The sequence below is a fragment of the Xyrauchen texanus genome, chromosome 5 (assembly GCF_025860055.1).
Source record: "Xyrauchen texanus isolate HMW12.3.18 chromosome 5, RBS_HiC_50CHRs, whole genome shotgun sequence".
NCBI lineage: Eukaryota > Metazoa > Chordata > Actinopteri > Cypriniformes > Catostomidae > Xyrauchen > Xyrauchen texanus.
In genome coordinates, this window is record NC_068280.1 from 1,314,980 (window position 1) to 1,332,070 (window position 17,091).

At 40.2% G+C, this 17,091-nt stretch overlaps 2 protein-coding genes across 4 annotated transcripts; both read right to left on the reverse strand.

Moving 5' to 3' along the window:
• Nucleotides 1-5,785: 5,785 nt before the first annotated feature.
• Nucleotides 5,786-9,322, reverse strand: LOC127644355 (uncharacterized). 2 transcript variants are annotated; one of them, XM_052127494.1, is made up of 6 exons: nucleotides 9,202-9,322; nucleotides 8,754-9,086; nucleotides 7,646-7,810; nucleotides 7,476-7,571; nucleotides 7,343-7,395; nucleotides 5,786-6,964 (listed from the first exon to the last, which is right to left on the reverse strand). In XM_052127494.1, exons 1-6 carry the CDS (start codon nucleotides 9,269-9,271, stop codon nucleotides 6,221-6,223), a joined length of 1,461 nt encoding a protein of 486 aa, XP_051983454.1. In that variant the 5' UTR covers nucleotides 9,272-9,322; the 3' UTR covers nucleotides 5,786-6,220. The 2 variants fall into 2 exon arrangements, with proteins under 2 accessions (XP_051983454.1, XP_051983453.1); XM_052127493.1 differs by having other exon boundaries at nucleotides 7,343-7,571.
• A 3,165-nt stretch (nucleotides 9,323-12,487) lies between these two features.
• On the reverse strand, nucleotides 12,488-16,857 carry LOC127644357 (polymeric immunoglobulin receptor-like). 2 transcript variants are annotated; one of them, XM_052127498.1, is made up of 6 exons: nucleotides 16,583-16,857; nucleotides 16,073-16,384; nucleotides 14,867-15,007; nucleotides 14,655-14,756; nucleotides 13,204-13,250; nucleotides 12,488-12,982 (listed from the first exon to the last, which is right to left on the reverse strand). In XM_052127498.1, exons 1-6 carry the CDS (start codon nucleotides 16,620-16,622, stop codon nucleotides 12,800-12,802), a joined length of 825 nt encoding a protein of 274 aa, XP_051983458.1. In that variant the 5' UTR covers nucleotides 16,623-16,857; the 3' UTR covers nucleotides 12,488-12,799. The 2 variants fall into 2 exon arrangements, with proteins under 2 accessions (XP_051983458.1, XP_051983457.1); XM_052127497.1 differs by having other exon boundaries at nucleotides 14,867-15,196.
• Nucleotides 16,858-17,091: the final 234 nt, after the last annotated feature.

A 17,091-nucleotide genomic window follows, 5' to 3' on the forward strand; every position in this document is an offset into this window, starting at 1 on the left:
GGAGAGGAAGAAAATACATCTTACAGTCCAGACAAACTCAAAACTTTCCAAACAGCTTCAGGTGATGTAGATTGCAGAGTAGGAGGGAATTATAATACAAAAATACTAAATAATTAAATACAGAAGCAGTTTCGTCCTGATGTGAAATAAAGCGGAGCCATACATGGGGTTCTGATGAAGCAAAACTTGCCGTTCAGAGCGTCTAAAAATGAAACAGCCTGGCATTATATCTTTAATGCATCCTTTATTCAAGTTCAAATAATAAGGAATTCGTTTTCACAATCTTCAAAACTGACATTTCTCTATTCAATTAGAGCCGTTTATATGAGTCGCGTGACAAACGGCGTGAGAGCGATTACATTTTTCTCCCCATAGTCCCACACGGAGACGCTCATCCCTCATGTGCGCTTCCTGCAGCTAGATTATAACGTGATGGATCGTGATGTAGTGGATCATAATATATGTGTCACGGTGTGTATTTTATCATGAAAAATGATAAAATGTTTATTGGAATATTAATTTTTAAATATTTTTAAATATCTAATAATTCTTTAAATGAGTATGCATTCACCTGAGAAGCAGAATATAAGATATTTAGACTTGATTTTAGAGAATAGATCTTGAATATAAGTATGCACTTGCAGAAGTATAAACTTAGACAATACACTTATATGCTAGGGCAGTAGTGGCTCAGCGGTTAAGGCTCAGGGTTACTGACCAGAAGGTTGGGGGTTCAAGTCCCAACACCACTGTTGAGCCCTTGGACCTATCTGCTCCAGGGGCGCTGTATCATGGCTGACCTGCACTCTGACCCCAGCTTAACTGGGATATGTGAATAATAAATAATTTCACCATGTATATGCAGAAATGTATGTATAATCTGTGACAATTGATCAATTTATTTTTATTTATTTATGCATATTCAAGATCCATTCCCTGAAAGCAAGTCTAAATATCTTATTTGTTGCTTCTCATGTCAATGTTTCAAGGATTTTTTTTTTTTAGATAATTTTAAACGGAAAACAAGACAAAAACACTTGATAACAAGAGGATTTTTTTTTGTAGTGAATTTCTTAACTGAATTAAACGTAATAAAAAGTATTTTTTTCCCCTTTAATTCCGTAAATGTCATTTAGAGGTATTTTTAAAAGATGATTTTGTCCTCTTTATTGTTAGTAAGCATGTTTAATACGTCTTTTATGTTGGGGCACACGCTGAATAATCAGTTAAGAGCTTATCAAGTCAAGTGGTTTTTATTGTCGTTCAACCATATACAGTTAGTACAGTACACAGTGAAACGAGACAACGCTCCTCACGGACCATGTGCTACATAAAACAACATAAGACAAACACAGAACCACATGAGACTCCACAGACTAAATAACATACCTATATAATACCTATGTAATGCGCACGTGCAAACATGTGCAAAAAGTACAGGACAGGACAATAAATTACTAAAAATTAACAATAGGCACAGTGAGAGACAGTGAGAGACACAGTAGTGCAAAAAGATGAATGCTTCAGTACCTCTTGCCAGACGGCAGGAGGGTAAAGAGTTTGTGTGAGGGGTGTGTGGGGTCGTCCACAATGCTGGTTACTTTGTGGATACAGTGTTTTTTGTAAATGTCTTTGATGGAGAGAAGAGAGACCCCGATGATCTTCTCTAATGATTAATTGTTGCAATAATCGCCGAAAAGTGATTCTAATAATCGTTAGTTGCAGCCCTAATATATATATATACATATACAGTTGTGTGCAAAAGCCTTAGGCACATAAGATGTTTCACACAAGCATTTGTTTTAAGATGGTTATTTATATCTTCAGCTTTAGTGTGTTAATAGGAACTATAAATGTTAGATTCCCAAACATTACTGTTGCAAATATAAACTAGAATAGAGGAACAGGGATCCCTGCAACAGATGTCATGTCCCCCACAGAGCCCCCAATGAACATCGAGTCAGTCTGAGATTACATGAAGAGACAGACGCAGTTGAGACAGTCGAAACAGAGAGAAGAACTGTGGTGAATTCTCCAAGAAGTTTGAACATCCGATCTGCCAACAACCAAGAGAAACTGTGTCCTGGTGTATCTCGGAGAATTGGGGCTGTTTTAAAAGCAAAGGTGGTCACACCCAATATTAATTTAGCTTTTTTATTTTTACTGGACTTTATATGATGTTAACTGATAAATGAAACTTTTCATGGTATTATTTTAAGCAAATCCTCACTATGCAACATTTGTCACAAGTGCCTAAACTTTTGCACAGTACTGTATATATACAACAGTTAGTTCCGGTCCTCGAATCTGATTGGACGAGAGAAGTTCAATGAGCAATGATGTAACACCTTCGACTCATATCTCAAAGCCCCTTGCACTCTGTTCATAGTATCATGCGTTCACAAAACAGGAAGAGCAAAAGCTGGATTCAAATCAAGCAGGTTGAATCAAGATGAAATAAAAGATCTTTCACACGGTCTACAGGAAAGTAGTTTTCCTCAAAATCATTTGCCATGGGTGGAGGTAATGTATAACTCTCGGTTTGCAAGTAAAGCATGTTTTAAGTTAAACTAAAATTAATATTAGAATAGTTTTCCTCAGTTTGAACCACTGCTCCTCAGATGTCTGTACACGCCCTGCAACCCAGAATATTCCATTAAGTTGTTCTTATGTTACTCTTATTTCCGCCATCCACTTATCACATGAACTGTAACACACTGACTGATGTAGCTTAAAGACTGAACACAGCGCAGACGAGACCAAAGTCTCATGTACAATTAACAGAAATGTGGACGATAGAAGACCAAACATAAGGTCTTGAACAACAAACAAATATTATATTATCACTATTTATCAAGTTTCTGTCATTTAACAATTGTAAAAATTATGGATGATGCAAGGAGTGCAATATTAATTGTAATTTAAGAAACCGCTCTTTTTTTAATTCTTAAAAGATACTCACCGGGATAAAACCAATGTTGAAACACGGAAACAGGCGCCTTTTACTTTAAGTGTTGAAAGTAAATATGAAATATATTCGTGAATATCAAACTAAGCGACATGACACATGCTCTCAGATACGAGTTACTTTCACTTTCAAAACAGCAGCAAGGTGTTATCACCTCTTTCCATCTGCCTCTCTGACAGACAAAATAAACTCTTGAAGAATCGTGTTCATCTAATGGGGCAAAGTATCATTCAACATATACAGCAGAACATATCAACTTCCTACCAACCTTCTGGACACCGTACAGTCACACATATGGGAATTACATAATAATAATTGCCTTCAATATTCATGATTTTTCTCCTTATTTTTCCCTCAAATGAATGGATACTTCCTGCTTCCTCTAATTATTAAGACCTGCATGAACACTAAAACACATAACAGTCATATTAATGTGAATTACAACATTATCTTTTAGCAAAACATTTAATTTGTCCACTATCGTGAATGTCCCTTGTTCATATTATATACACTGATAGAATAAATTAGTTTGTTTTTTTATTCTGTAATCCCAAAGGACACATGAAATAAATACAGCTAATGACAATCTGAAATTTAACATCTAGGTTACGTATGTAACCTCCGTTCCCTGATGAAGGAACGAGACGTTGTGTCGGAGAAGCGACACTAGGGGTCTCTCTCGAGCGCCATATATGCCTCTGAACTATGAAAAAAGGCCAATGAGAAGTTGGCAGACAGTATTTGCATACCCCGCCCCCGGACATACGGGTATATGAGCGGGCAAATACGCCGAGTTCATTCAGGATTTTTCTGAGGAGCCGGAAATGGTCCGTGGCAGGGGACAGAGACATGCCGAAGGGGAGGACTTTGTACTGAAAGCCTGGCCGTCGAACGCGAACAGTAGAAAGGGTCGGTGTCGAGGCAGAATTGAGACGTGGAAGTACGCATCCATCAGGTCTACCGCTGCGAACCAATCTAGATGCCGGACGCAAGATGTGTTTTTGCGTGAGCATTTGGAACGGGAGTTTGAGCAGAGCCCGGTTGAAAACTTGCAAGTCCATGATCGGTCATAAGCTGCCGCCTTTCTTGGGTACAATGAAGTAAGGGCTGTAGAAACCCTTCTTCATTTTGGTTGGAGGGACAGGATCTATCGCGTCTTTGAGTAAAAGAGTAGCGATTTCCACGCGCAGGGATTTGGCATGTTCGCCGTGTACTGCGGTGAAGTGGACGCCAGCGAAGGGGGGCGGGGGCCTGGCAAATTGAATTGCATAACCGAGTCGAATGGTCCGGGCAAGCCAGCGTGACAGGTTGGGAAGTGAAAGCCACGCATTCAAGCTCCGTGCTAGGCCATCCAAGCTCCCCACTTTGCAAAGCCCCGCTGCAAAGCGGGGCTTTGCAGCGGGGCGGAGCAGGTAGTACAGCGTCGGGAGGCAAGGGTGCGTCCCGAGGCTCTAGTGCTGAGAAAAGACTCAAAAGCACTTAACTTGCTCCACGCACCCGGCAGGGAGCGGGTTACTGACTGAGCAGGAGGTCCGGTGTAGGCGTCCTCTAGACTCATCAGAACCGGCCGGCCGGCCACGTGGGCTGAGAGCTGGGCCAGGGCTGAGGCAGAGCAGGGTGTTTCTTAGCCGCAGCAGGACACCCTCGGCGAGCAGACGGGGCATGATGTGAGAGATGGCCTCCATCTGCTTCACTGCGGAGAACTGCTGGGCGAAGTCCTCGACGGTGTCGCCGAAACGGCCGAACTGGGAGACAGGGACGTTGAGGAAACAAGCTTTGTCGGTTTCATGCATCTCGACCAAGTTCAGACATAGATGACGTTCCTGGACCACGAGCATGGCCATCGCCTGCCCGAGTGAATGCGCTGTGACCTTCGTGGCTCTGAGGGCGAGGTCAGTCGTTGAGCGCAGTTCCTGCAGCACGTCGGGATCAGGGCTACCCAGTGATGAACGCAGATATTAACAACATATTAGAAACTTTCCCAGCCTGTGTCACACACAGCAGGGTTTACCGCTATATTCACAGTTATATTCAAACATTCCGAAGAAAGACGGTGGGCTCGGCCCATTCCATATTTTCATGAACATGCTGGCTCACAAATGGCCGGTGAAACACAAATAAGCATTTCCCTTGTTGTGCTTCCACCATTCTGTCATCTGCAAAGTCCAGTGGACATGGAAACAGTTCTGTTAATTGCTCCGAAATCACCCAGTCAGTCGTGGTTTCCAGTGATGATAGAAATACTAAACAGTTTATTTTTTATTTATCCTTTATTTAACCAGGAAAAAAATTTAGCACGATCGCCATTAAAGCATGTAGGTGTCAGGATTCGAGAGTGATGCAAGGGCCTCTAGTGGCCAAAAGTAGTCCAGAGAAAGTAGTCTAGGTGCCACATTTTTTTGTTTCCCTCCCCTTGTCCCCTCCCCTGATCCAGGTAGATGGGGATGACCTGCCAGCAGACGGGGTACAAGCTCACCTCCTTCTTTCCATTGATCCCTTTACAACATGATAATTAGACCTTGATTGGCCCATGACAATTGTTTCTGTGACAATAGCCCTGTTCTAAACACTGATATATTTTTTATTAGGTTTTAATTACATTTCCAATGTGTATGTGTGTGTGTGTGTGTGTGTGTGTGTGTGTGTGACTAATAGCATGTTTCATACAACCTCTATTTACCATTGGATGGTTTAATTATTTCAAATATCTTACATTTCTAATAAACATATCTTAATTGCAGATGATCTTGTTCAGTTTCTATACTCTTTCAATAAATTTTATTTAATCAATCAAATCAAATCACATCAAATCCCTTTATTGTCACTCAACCATATACACAAGTGCAAGAGTGGTTGCAGTTCTGAGCAAAATAGCATTCATGACAGAGATGACATATACCACAACATCAAATTTACACAACTCAGTACATTTTAATGTCTGCAAGTCTTCATCGCCCTTATTGGACCATTCCTCTGCAGTGCTGGAACTACTCCACATTTCTGCATCAGCATCGTCAAGAGCTATGATGAGATACAATAACTATAAAAATGTATGCATATAGTAACTGGAAACTTTAACACAGTTGTCAGTAATGCATTAGAAGTGGCAATTCTGAAGAAGTAGAACTGCGTTTTCTGTGTATAAAATCTGCATTCTTTATAATGAGTCTCAACTCTAGTCGTGGTCATGCCATTCAGCCCTCTGTGTGCAAATACATATATGTCAGAAAAGGTTTAAGACTTGATTTATGGTTAGGTCTTACTGGAAAGGTCTGCTTTAACGTCATGACCTAAATTTGTCTTGTGAACTTTGGGTTTTTGGACCATTGCGTAAACTGAACACTCCGCTGCAGAGGTGATTTTAGGTAATTGCGGTGTGGCGTAAACAGATCTCTCAGTCCCAGAAGGATTTGTGGGTAATTGCTGTGTGGCATAAACAGATCTCTCAGTCCCAGAAGGATTTGTGGGTAATTGCTGTGTGGCATAAACAGATCTCTCAGTCCCAGAAGGATTTGTGGGTAATTGCTGTGTGGCATAAACAGATCTCTCGGTCCCAGAAGGATTTGTGGGTAATTGCGGTGTGGCATAAACAGATCTCTCGGTCCCAGAAGGATTTGTGGGTAATTGCTGTGTGGCATAAACAGATCTCTCGGTCCCAGAAGGATTTGTGGGTAATTGCGGTGTGGCATAAACAGATCTCTCAGTCCCAGAAGGATTTGTGGGTAATTGCTGTGTGGCATAAACAGATCTCTCAGTCCCAGAAGGATTTGTGGGTAATTGCGGTGTGGCATAAACAGATCTCTCGGTCCCAGAAGGATTTGTGGGTAATTGCTGTGTGGCATAAACAGATCTCTCGGTCCCAGAAGGATTTGTGGGTAATTGCTGTGTGGCATAAACAGATCTCTCAGTCCCAGAAGGATTTGTGGGTAATTGCTGTGTGGCATAAACAGATCTCTCAGTCCCAGAAGGGTTGGTGGGTAGTGAGCCAGGATGTCCCTCATAGCCAGAAATAATATAAACATTCAAGAGGAAAAAGAAGAGAAAGAACTGAACTGAGAATAATGTTTATGTGAATAATTTTCTGCACAAAAGATACAGCCATAATGCAAAATACAGTAACAAAATTTTTTGTCAAAAATGAATCATGTCTGAATTCAATCTCTTTGATTACGATCTGTCTGTTTACAGATGGGTTTACTTATAGTCACAGAAGAATGTTTGTGAAATGGAAGCAACAAACAATTCACAAAAGAAAAACCAGAGAAAAGATGTAGTTACTGCATTTTGCATTTTCTAGTTCATTAAACAGCAAACGCACATTCGCCAAGTCAAATGATGCACAAACACATTCCCCAAATATACATATAGACTTACATTTTCAGCATTTTCTTGCAGTTTGTCATTATCAATAAGTGATGAATTTCTATCTGCAAAATATGCAGATTTTTATGCATTGAAGATATGAATATACAGATACTGCATGTTAATGAGATAGAGAGAGCGTCACCTTTATTCTTTTGTCTCTGTCGAAAGCACAGGAAAAGTGTAAATCCGAACACAAGCAGAATCACTGTAACTGACAGTGTGATGATCACAATCAAATCTGCAAACACGAGAGATTTCTGTCAAGTTTATTTCAGCTTCACCGTTATTTGTGTAGAAGCTTCTGAATTGTACCTGATGTCAGTTTTCTTGACACTGAATTTGAATGTGATGTTGTTGATGATGAAGATATAATCATTGGGTTGACGGTGTAATGGGTAGATCCAGGCTGGTTTGAGGAGATGTATATCGTTTGAGATATTGTCGATGTTGCCGTCATAGTGGTTGATGAACCTGTATCTTAAACACCATCATTCATAATGAACACACATATGCATGGATACATTTGCAAATACATAGAACCAAAGACTGTTTTTAGATGTTGCAAAACTCAGATTTAGTGTTTATTTTCATTGCTTGGCAATCTAAGCCTGTCCTTCAATTTGACTGGTAAATTGTCTGCACTTATATAGCACCTTTTTAAGCCTTAACGGTGTTCAAAGTGCTTTACACTGTGTCTCATTCACCCATTCATACACACACTTATACACCAATGGTGACAGAGCTGCTATATAAGGTGCTCGCCTGTCATTGGGAGCAACTTGGGGTTCGGTGTCTTGCCCAAGGACATTTCGGCATGTGGAGTCGTTTTTGCCAGGTATCGAACCACCAATCCTGCGATTAGTGGCAGACCACGCTCTACCACCTGAGCCACAGCCGCCTTTGACTGTGCTCTTTCAGCTTTTGAGGTGTTTGAAAACGGTTTCAACTGTCTGACTAAATGTCCTGGTACAATATTGATTTTGTGATGCCATACAAATGACTCCAGGTGCCTAGTGCCAACTTCAAAAACTCTTTGAACTTCCTCTTTATTTTCTTGCAAGCCTTTATTTAATTCTCTAAATAGATTTCTATAAAAAGTTAACAAGAAACATCTAATCCTTTTCGAACACTTTTTCGTATATTAACCTTTATGATTCTTGGAAAGGAAGTGATGTGAATCAGCAGTTTTTGTTAGTGCCTCTAGCATGTGGTGAGACCTTTAGCTCTTCTTTATCTACAGAGGATATTGTGGTTTGTTCTCTCATGCCTCACATCGGGTCTTCACAACTAATGATACAGAAGACCACCACAACAACAGCCCTCTGTTTCCATTTCATTTTTAGTATAATAGTGAGATACTGTAGGTTTGTTAGTGATATGGTGATATAAGTCCTTCAATTACAAACATGCTTTAACTCACCACGTTTAATATTCAGTAGAATCTTGGTATAATCATCACTGCGTCCGAAGCCGGTCTTTACCCCGCACCAGTATGTGCCTTCATCCTCAGGTACAAGATCAGTGATGGTGACAGTGAAGATGTGGGTAGTTGAGTTATCAATCATAGAGAATCTTTTCTCATTTGGTCTCGATCCAGATCTAACAGGTTTGTCTTTATTTAGTGTTTGGCATTTCCCTCTGCAGAGATACTTCTCATATTTTTCATATTTAGACTCATATGGACACTGTATTTCCACATTTCCTTTTGCATTTGCTGTGTAAGTCAAGATCTCATTTGTCCCACATTTCACCCCTTTATGCATAAAGGACACAGAGAAAAAGAAACCTTATTGAAAACATTGACTTGACACAGTTTAGAGCAGTTGTTGTTTTAATGAGCTAACTACAAAAGTGTGATAAACTCTTACCAGACATGAGGTGGAGGGAGGTGAGCAGTAGGTGAAATTTCAGAAGTTTATCACAACAGATCTGGATCATTCTGCTGCATCTGTGTGGATCTTGACGGTCATCAACTCTCTTCACTTTGAGTGTCTCTCTCTCTCTGTCTTTCTTTTTCAGTATCTCTCGCTCCCTCCTCTCTATGATATGCACAAAATCTTTCAGGGTTTTGCTTATAATTAAGGTCAGTTTGCCCCTGCTGGTAGATGTTGTAACTAAACCACTATGTGGGCAACTAGCATCTTTCTTCATTGTATCGTGACATTTATAGTCCTTTGCAGTGAAATATGGAAGCTGCAGCTATGCAGAATTCTGCATCAAGGTTTATAATTGAGATAAGGACCTGTAATGAAGCATCTATGCACAATATAGGAAACAGTAACAGAAATATAGTGAAGAATGAAGAAACAGAAGGAGGAAGAAGACTAGTCATATGTAATATACATACAAGGACTTGTAGGCATTTTAAGAGTGTTTCATTAATTCAATAGAACCTGAGAATGGACTCACTAGGGTAGTTTGAGAAGTGGTTGGGGTGAGGGTCAGACAGATACAGTGTGGATTGTCCTCTGCAGGTAGGAGGGAGCAATTTCCCTAAGTAAAGGAGTTTTAGTATCTCTGGTCTTGTTCACAAGTGGTGGAATTATATAATCATTTCGAGTCAGCCTTAAAATGTTTTTGTACCGCTCAGTCACACAGTTTCGGATTCAGGCCGTTTTGGGCTTCAACGTAATGTCTGTGCAGACCTCTTCTACAGAGATGAAACTAGAGGTAAACCGAAATACTGGTTTTCCCAATAAAATGGTGCCGATTGTTGCTTTTTGGAACTATTGGCTTATTGGTAAAAATGTATGCCGATTGCTGCCATTATTTTAAATGACTTGTTCCATGTTCCACTGTGGCCATCGACAGAGGAGCCTTCAGTTAGAACGGATTAGTTCTGCAGTATAACAGTGGCCCCTAGAGGGGAAATACAAATAATTACAGATACCTCGGGGGAGGTTTTGCTGTATCAAAATATCTAATCATTGACAATATTCATCCATATTTTTTATCCTCACTCAATGCATATTTGGCTATTTTGATCAGATAATCAAGCATTCTAAATTGACGCAAGATAATATATATATATATATATATATAACTATTGGCCGATTAAGCAGATATCTGCCTTTTCCACCACATTAGTTGCTGGTATCAAAAAATCCACTATTTGTCTAACTCTAAATTGAACTCCTGATGGTGGGTTTGAATATTACTGTGGATGGATATGGCACATGAACAACAATAAAGTCTTTATGGTCTTGCAGGCTACTGTAATTGTACGTTTGCCTGGTTTAGCCTCATATCTTCACACTTGTGAGGAAGTTAACATTTTGGACCAGCGAAAGGAACAGGTTCGCAGAGCTGTAGAGTGAATAAAGCACCGGTGTTAACACAGGATGAATAAGTACAGAACTCTGGATCATTTTTGGTGGCACAAAGTCCCTCGTGGCCAGAAATGACAAGAACATTCTAGGGAAAGAGAACAGAAATAACTGAAATGAAGACATATTACTTGGTGTGTCTGCAGAAATGATCAATCCATAAACACGTAAAAAAAACGTGACTCACTTTATCATTATTTCCTGTGCATTGGCCATGGCCTGTAAGAGAGGAATCTGGATCTGTGAAAAAAAATGTATCACTGTAGATTACATGACCTCACATTAACATTTCCTTTGTGTTTGGAGTATGAATCAATAGAGTGATAGACATATTGTACATCTTTACCTTTTTTATCTCGACTGTTGAAAATACACAAAGAGTGAAAAACCGAACACAAGTAGAGTCACTGTAACCGACAGAATATATCTGCAAACACAAGAGATTTCTGTCAAACTCAAGTCCAATTTCACAAATTTGTTTAGAGGTTTCTGAGTTTTACCTGATTTCAGTTTTGGTGACTCAGATGAAGTCAGAGTGGTGATGATAAAATGTGCAGATGCTGTTTGTTTTGCATAGATACATTTTGTTAGGGGTTTTGTTGTCGTCATATTCTTTAATGAACCTGCATCAGCTAAAAAAAATCATACTGTATGTAAGGAACTTGTATGCATACATTTGTAAAACTAGGGCTGGGAAACATGGTGAAAAAACAGTTAACGCACACCCGCCTCGCGATCTGGTACAAGGATGCAGGAAGGCTCCTAAGCACCCCCGAGAAGGATGACCGAGGGTGGGAGATGTCCGTTACTACCGTAGAGCTGGTAACTAGACCACTCCGTCCCCTGCTTGAGGGCCGGGAGGTACACACAATCGGTGTTTACGACCTCCGTTATCATGGTGACAAGACACCGAACACTTGTTGCTAGGGCACTGCAAACACAGTCCCCCGCCTTCGCATGCCCGGCCGCACCACACCTACATCCCCGGCCAGCCGGTTGTTATAGCCAAAAGGCCCTTCTCCTCAGTCGCTGACCCGTCCTATGCTGGATACACTGAGCAAGGTAAGTGCATGCAGGTGTCCACCGACAGCAAGTGTCCAGATAAGTCGTGGTCACCACAGGCGCCTCCAAGTTGGGCTGGGGCACCATGTGCAATGGGCACACAGCCGTTGGCTCCTGGACAGGACCAAAGATGTGTTGGCACGTCAACTGCCTCAAGTTGCTGGCTCTACTACTCGCCTTGCGGAGGCTATTGCCACTGATCCAGAGCAAGCATTTGTTGGTACAGTCGAACAAAACAGCAACAATGTATTATTGACATTATTGACTATATGACAGTGAGTATTATGGTAAAATAGTTAGTTTGGAATACAAGATCTTTGTGTTGAGTGATTATCATCTGTGGGCAGGACACTGCCAAACTCTCAGTGGACTCTGAGTTATAATATGCTGAATAATGAGGTAAAAGCAGCTAGAAACCAGGAATCCGGCAGGTTAGTTAAACTATCTAGCTTAGGAAAGAAGCTTCTTCTTGGGCCAGGAATACAAATTTCCATATCAAGGGCCAACAGCCAATCAGCCTTGACAGGATGTCATTTTCTGTGATCTCAGATTAATTAGTCACATGGCATTTACAGCTCACATGTTTGGCTTCAAATACCTGAATGCTGAACTCAGTGCCCATGAGCATAGGGCTCATTTAAAGTTGTGCATTTGTAGGGTTTGCTATATGCGTCAGCCGAGCAATGATAACAAAAACTTTATTGCTGAATCAGAATGTTACCATGATAACATAGCAGCAAAATGCATGTTTTTATACATTGTTACATTCAAAATGCATAGGCTCACAAATGGTACAACTGCCTCCCAACAAGGACTATCATCTGTACACTTTTCTAACGGCTTACATTACTCACTTCATGTTCTTATAACATTGTTATTATTTTCTAGGAATATAAACAATAATGCCTAAATAGTTTATATGACAGTAGCAGCCTATTGGCTGCAAACAAGCTAAACATAAAACATAAAAATAGCTTTCAAAACCTATATTTACAAAGATGCACAATGAATACAAAAACAAAAGAGTGAAGCAAATGAAGAGTAAATAAAGGTGGTTTGTCTGTGCTGCGGTGTCTCTTCAGGGTTTTGAGGTTTTCGGCAGTTCAGCCAGTGTGTAGAAATCTCTGTCAGAGGGTCTTTTGGGTAAATCTGCTGTGGAATAAACCATGTTTAAACTGGCGGGGCTCTGAGCGCTGGAGTTTAATGTTCTGGATTTGACATCAGAGTCTTTAATCGTTTCATAATAGACAGAAGCGGCTGCCTGAAAGGAAGAGAGAGACTCATGAGTGATTTGAATAAAATGTCTATCTGCTACAGTTTTTATTAATCTACACTAATATTTTACTCTTAAATTTGTATCTGAAGACAAATATTGCTTTATAATGTTTTTTGAATATTCTTCAAGTAATGCCAAGAGAGAAAACTCATTAATGAAACCACTTTGGTTAGCAGAAACACCCACACCTGCCCATCAAACATTACCTCATCAGATTCTCTCGTGCTTGTCTGGTGTGATGATGGTATTGATCCTGTGGATTACAAGAAAATAGAAGATAGACAGTAGAAAATTCTTAATGAATTATTGACAATAAACTCACAGCTGAGGTGAAAATGCAGAATGGAGCATCTGCTACACATTTAGTGTAGATTTAGTGTTTACATTTTTCCATGTAAATGTACGTGTGATTTTGAAAACATTATTTACTTATTTATAAAACACTTTTTGTGTCTAGAACTGCTTAAGGCTAGTGCTTGAAAACAGCATAATTAAAAAAAAATCCCTTTCTCCCAATTTGGAATGCCCAATTCGCACTACTTAGTAGGTCCTCGTGGTGGTGCGGTTACTTGTCTCAATCCGGGTGGTGGAGGACAAGTCTCAGTTGCCACCGCTTCTGAGACCGACAATCCGCGCATCTGATCACGTGACTCGTTGTGCATGACACCGTGGAGACTCACAGCATGTGGAGACTCATGATACTCTCCACGATCCACACACAACTCACCACACGCCCCATTGAGAGAACCACTAATCACCACCACGAGGAGGTTACCCCATGTGACTCTACCCTCCCTAGCAACCGGGCCAATTTGGTTGCTAAGGAGACCTGACTGGAGTCACTCAGCACGCCCTGGATTCAAACTCACGACTCCAGGTGTGATAGTCAGCGTCAATACTCGCTGAGCCTACTTAAAAATACATTATTAAATCAAAAGTGATGCGTGTAGTTTCATATCAAGTTACAAGTTTCCAGCATATGCCTTGACTCTTCACCTTATAAATGACATAGTCAAAACGATATATTATTGCAGTGTTTTCATCTGGACAAATGCTCCATTCGGCCAACATGATCACACATGATATTGACATGTTGCTTGGGTAAGTTCATGTACCCTGAAATCAACCAATTCAGCCACTTTGCTGTCCACCATCAGATGTGTTTCAGATGTATAGATCAAAATGTATCTATGCATCACAATGTTTGGATCAATTTAATGCACCAGCAGCCTCAGAGGCACAGTTTCTGGTCTAGAGAAAACCAGGAAGTAAATGCGTTCACTTAAACTTTGGTTGCATTCCCTCGCTAAGCTTACATTTTAATCCACTGTTTAGGTTTGAGGATTGGGCGTATGGTTAATAAAATATGCATTCATGTTGACTGTATTAGATCATTTACAACTAAAAATACAACCTGCTTTTGACGCCACCCTGTGGACAAATATTCAACAACACTCCCAGCTTTGGCCACTGGGGGCAGTGGTTCTAATTTTGGAAAGCACAAAAGTGCTGTGCTATACATGAGTAGTATCTATACAATTATACAACTATGAAGTAATTCCATACCGCATTAGAGTTGCCAATATCACCTCTCCATGACCACATTACTCCTTTGGATGTACATTAATGTTCATAATCCATGTGTGTGTGTTTATACCTTCATTCTTATTACATCTCCGCTTGAAGAGCAACAACAAGCTCAGTACTCCAGCCAACAGTAGTGTCAAACATACACAAACAGTAATGATCACGCTGAAATCTGAAAAACATCACACACACAGACAAATAAGGAACACTAGGAGGCTAGAAAGGGACACAGTTAAATATGTACTTTTTATGTGTAATTTGTTATGTTTAACTGTTTCTCACCTGTAACATGAAGATGAACTTCTGTTAAGAGGGAGCTGGTGCAAACTGTGCCAGATGAGTTGCATATTCCACAGAAATAAATCCCCTCATCGCCTCTATTCACATTAATTATAGTCACAGTGAAGACATTTTCCTGCGAATCTACAATCAGAGAATATCTCCCTTGTGTGTGTGAAACTCCAAAGGCAGCAATAACAGAATGGAGGGATCTATTATGGACTTTGTACAAATTCTTTAAAAAATCTTTATATTTCTCTGGATATTTGCATCTGATTTTAACAGTTCCTCTTAAATAAGAACTCGGTCCCTTTGATGTCCCACTATAGGGTTCTGTAAACCAGAGAAAACACAAGCAATATCATTCTTGATGCAATTCATTGCTCATTTATTTGGCACAACTCACAATGGTGTAAAACAATGTCTTAAAGTCATTAAGCACATTAAAGTCTTGATAGAGAAAATGTATATTTCTTACCTTGTTGCACATTTAATGTCACATCGTCAGACCATGTATTGCCTACGGCCTTTATTGAAAGAGGCCAATGGGCAAATTTGACTTGGACACCAGGGTTACACCCCTACACTGTTTCCCACTGTGACCCTTTCCACATGCCCCATTGAGGGCGAGAACCACTAATTACCACCACGAGGAGGTTACCCCATGTGACTCTAAACTCCCTAGCAACCGGGCCAATTTGGTTGCTTAGGAGACCTGATTGGAGTCACTCAGCACACCCTGGATTCAAACTCACGACTCCAGGGGTGATAGTCAGCGTCAGTACTCGCTGAGCCTACTTAAAAATACATTATTAAATCAAAAGTGATGCGTGTAGTTTCATATCGAGTTACAAGATTCCAGCATATGCCTTGACTCTTCACCTTATAAATGACTTAGTCAAAACGATATATTATTACAGTGTTTTCATCTGGACAAATGCTCCATTCGGCCAACATGATCACACATGATATTGACATGTTGCTTGGGTAAGTTCATGTTCCCTGAAATCAACCAATTCAGCCACATTGCTGTTCACCATCAGATGTGTTTCAGATGTATAGATCAAAATGTATCTACGCATCACAATGTTTGGATCAATTTAATGCACCAGCAGACTCAGAGGCACAGTTTCTGGTCTAGATGTATAATTCTATAATATAATTATAGAATTATGTATAATATAATTCTAAAAAATGTATATTTCTTACCTTGTTGCACATTTAATGTCACATCCTCAGACCATGTATTGCCTACTTTACATTTGTACTGTCCTGTATCGTTTATTGTCAGGTTTCTAATGAGCACATTGATGAATTTCAAGGTCATGTTATCCGTCATCGAGAATCTCTCCTCTGGAATCCATAAATGATCCTGTGGAGTTGCCAGGGTTGTACACTCGTCATCTGACACTTTGCAAAAGCGTTTTACACTTTCTTTAGTGTTTTCTGGGTATTTAAATAAAATAATGACACCTCCTCCTGTGATGCCAATCCCAGTGTCAGTAGCACCACCTACATGACCTGTCAATCAAAAACCAGTTCTTGTTTTAGACGCCTTGTGATACGGACAGAAAGTAAACAAGATAAAACAACACTTATAAGATCTATAAGATGATTTAAATTTAAGTATATCGCATGAAACAAATTTTAGTAGAGACAAGTAGACTATATCTTTATAAGAGAAAACATACAGTATTGAATTAAAGATAAGTGTCTGACCCATGATCAAGATGGTAAAGAACAGGAGGATCTTCATCATGGGTGATTGAACTCCTGCTCCTGTGGATCTGCCTGTAATTTGAAGAGCTTTTGACAATATTCACCAGCAGTTAAAGGCACGAGTGTTGTCTCTTTTTCGCACTCTGAAAGAGTATTTCTGAAACTAACTGTCCCACCTCTTCCTTTTCCTTTTCTTTCTCAATGACCTACTGCTGTTGTGATGAAATACTATCACGCTGTCATTGACTCACAGTCACATTCTGTGTCTTTTGGCTTCAGGAAGTCATGTAGCCAATGCATGAGGTTGATTAGAAGGCCATTATTGAAAGAGGCCAATGGGCAAATTTGACTTGGACACCAGGGTTACACCCCTACACCCCTACACTGTTTCCCACTGTGACCCTTTCCACACAATCCACAGTTTTAGCATGTTTTAGCACAATGAGATGACTTTTCATATGGTCTCTTACCCATCGTGGGTGCCCTAATTGGGCAAATCACATTTAATC

Coding starts and splice junctions, on each gene's coding strand:
- LOC127644355 (XM_052127493.1), bottom strand. CDS start 9,271: ATGATCCAGATCTGTTGTGATAAACTTCTGAAATTTCACCTACTGCTC. Junction 7,572..7,645: donor GTCAAGAAAACTGACATCAG/GTACAATTCAGA, acceptor TCGTGTTTGCAG/ATTTGATTGTGATCATCACA. Junction 6,965..7,342: donor TGCAAGAAAATGCTGAAAAT/GTAAGTCTATAT, acceptor TCTGGCTATGAG/GGACATCCTGGCTCACTACC.
- LOC127644357 (XM_052127497.1), bottom strand. CDS start 16,622: ATGATGAAGATCCTCCTGTTCTTTACCATCTTGATCATGG. Junction 15,197..16,072: donor GACATTAAATGTGCAACAAG/GTAAGAAATATA, acceptor TCTGGTTTACAG/AACCCTATAGTGGGACATCA. Junction 13,251..14,654: donor GAGATGTAATAAGAATGAAG/GTATAAACACAC, acceptor TGTAATCCACAG/GATCAATACCATCATCACAC.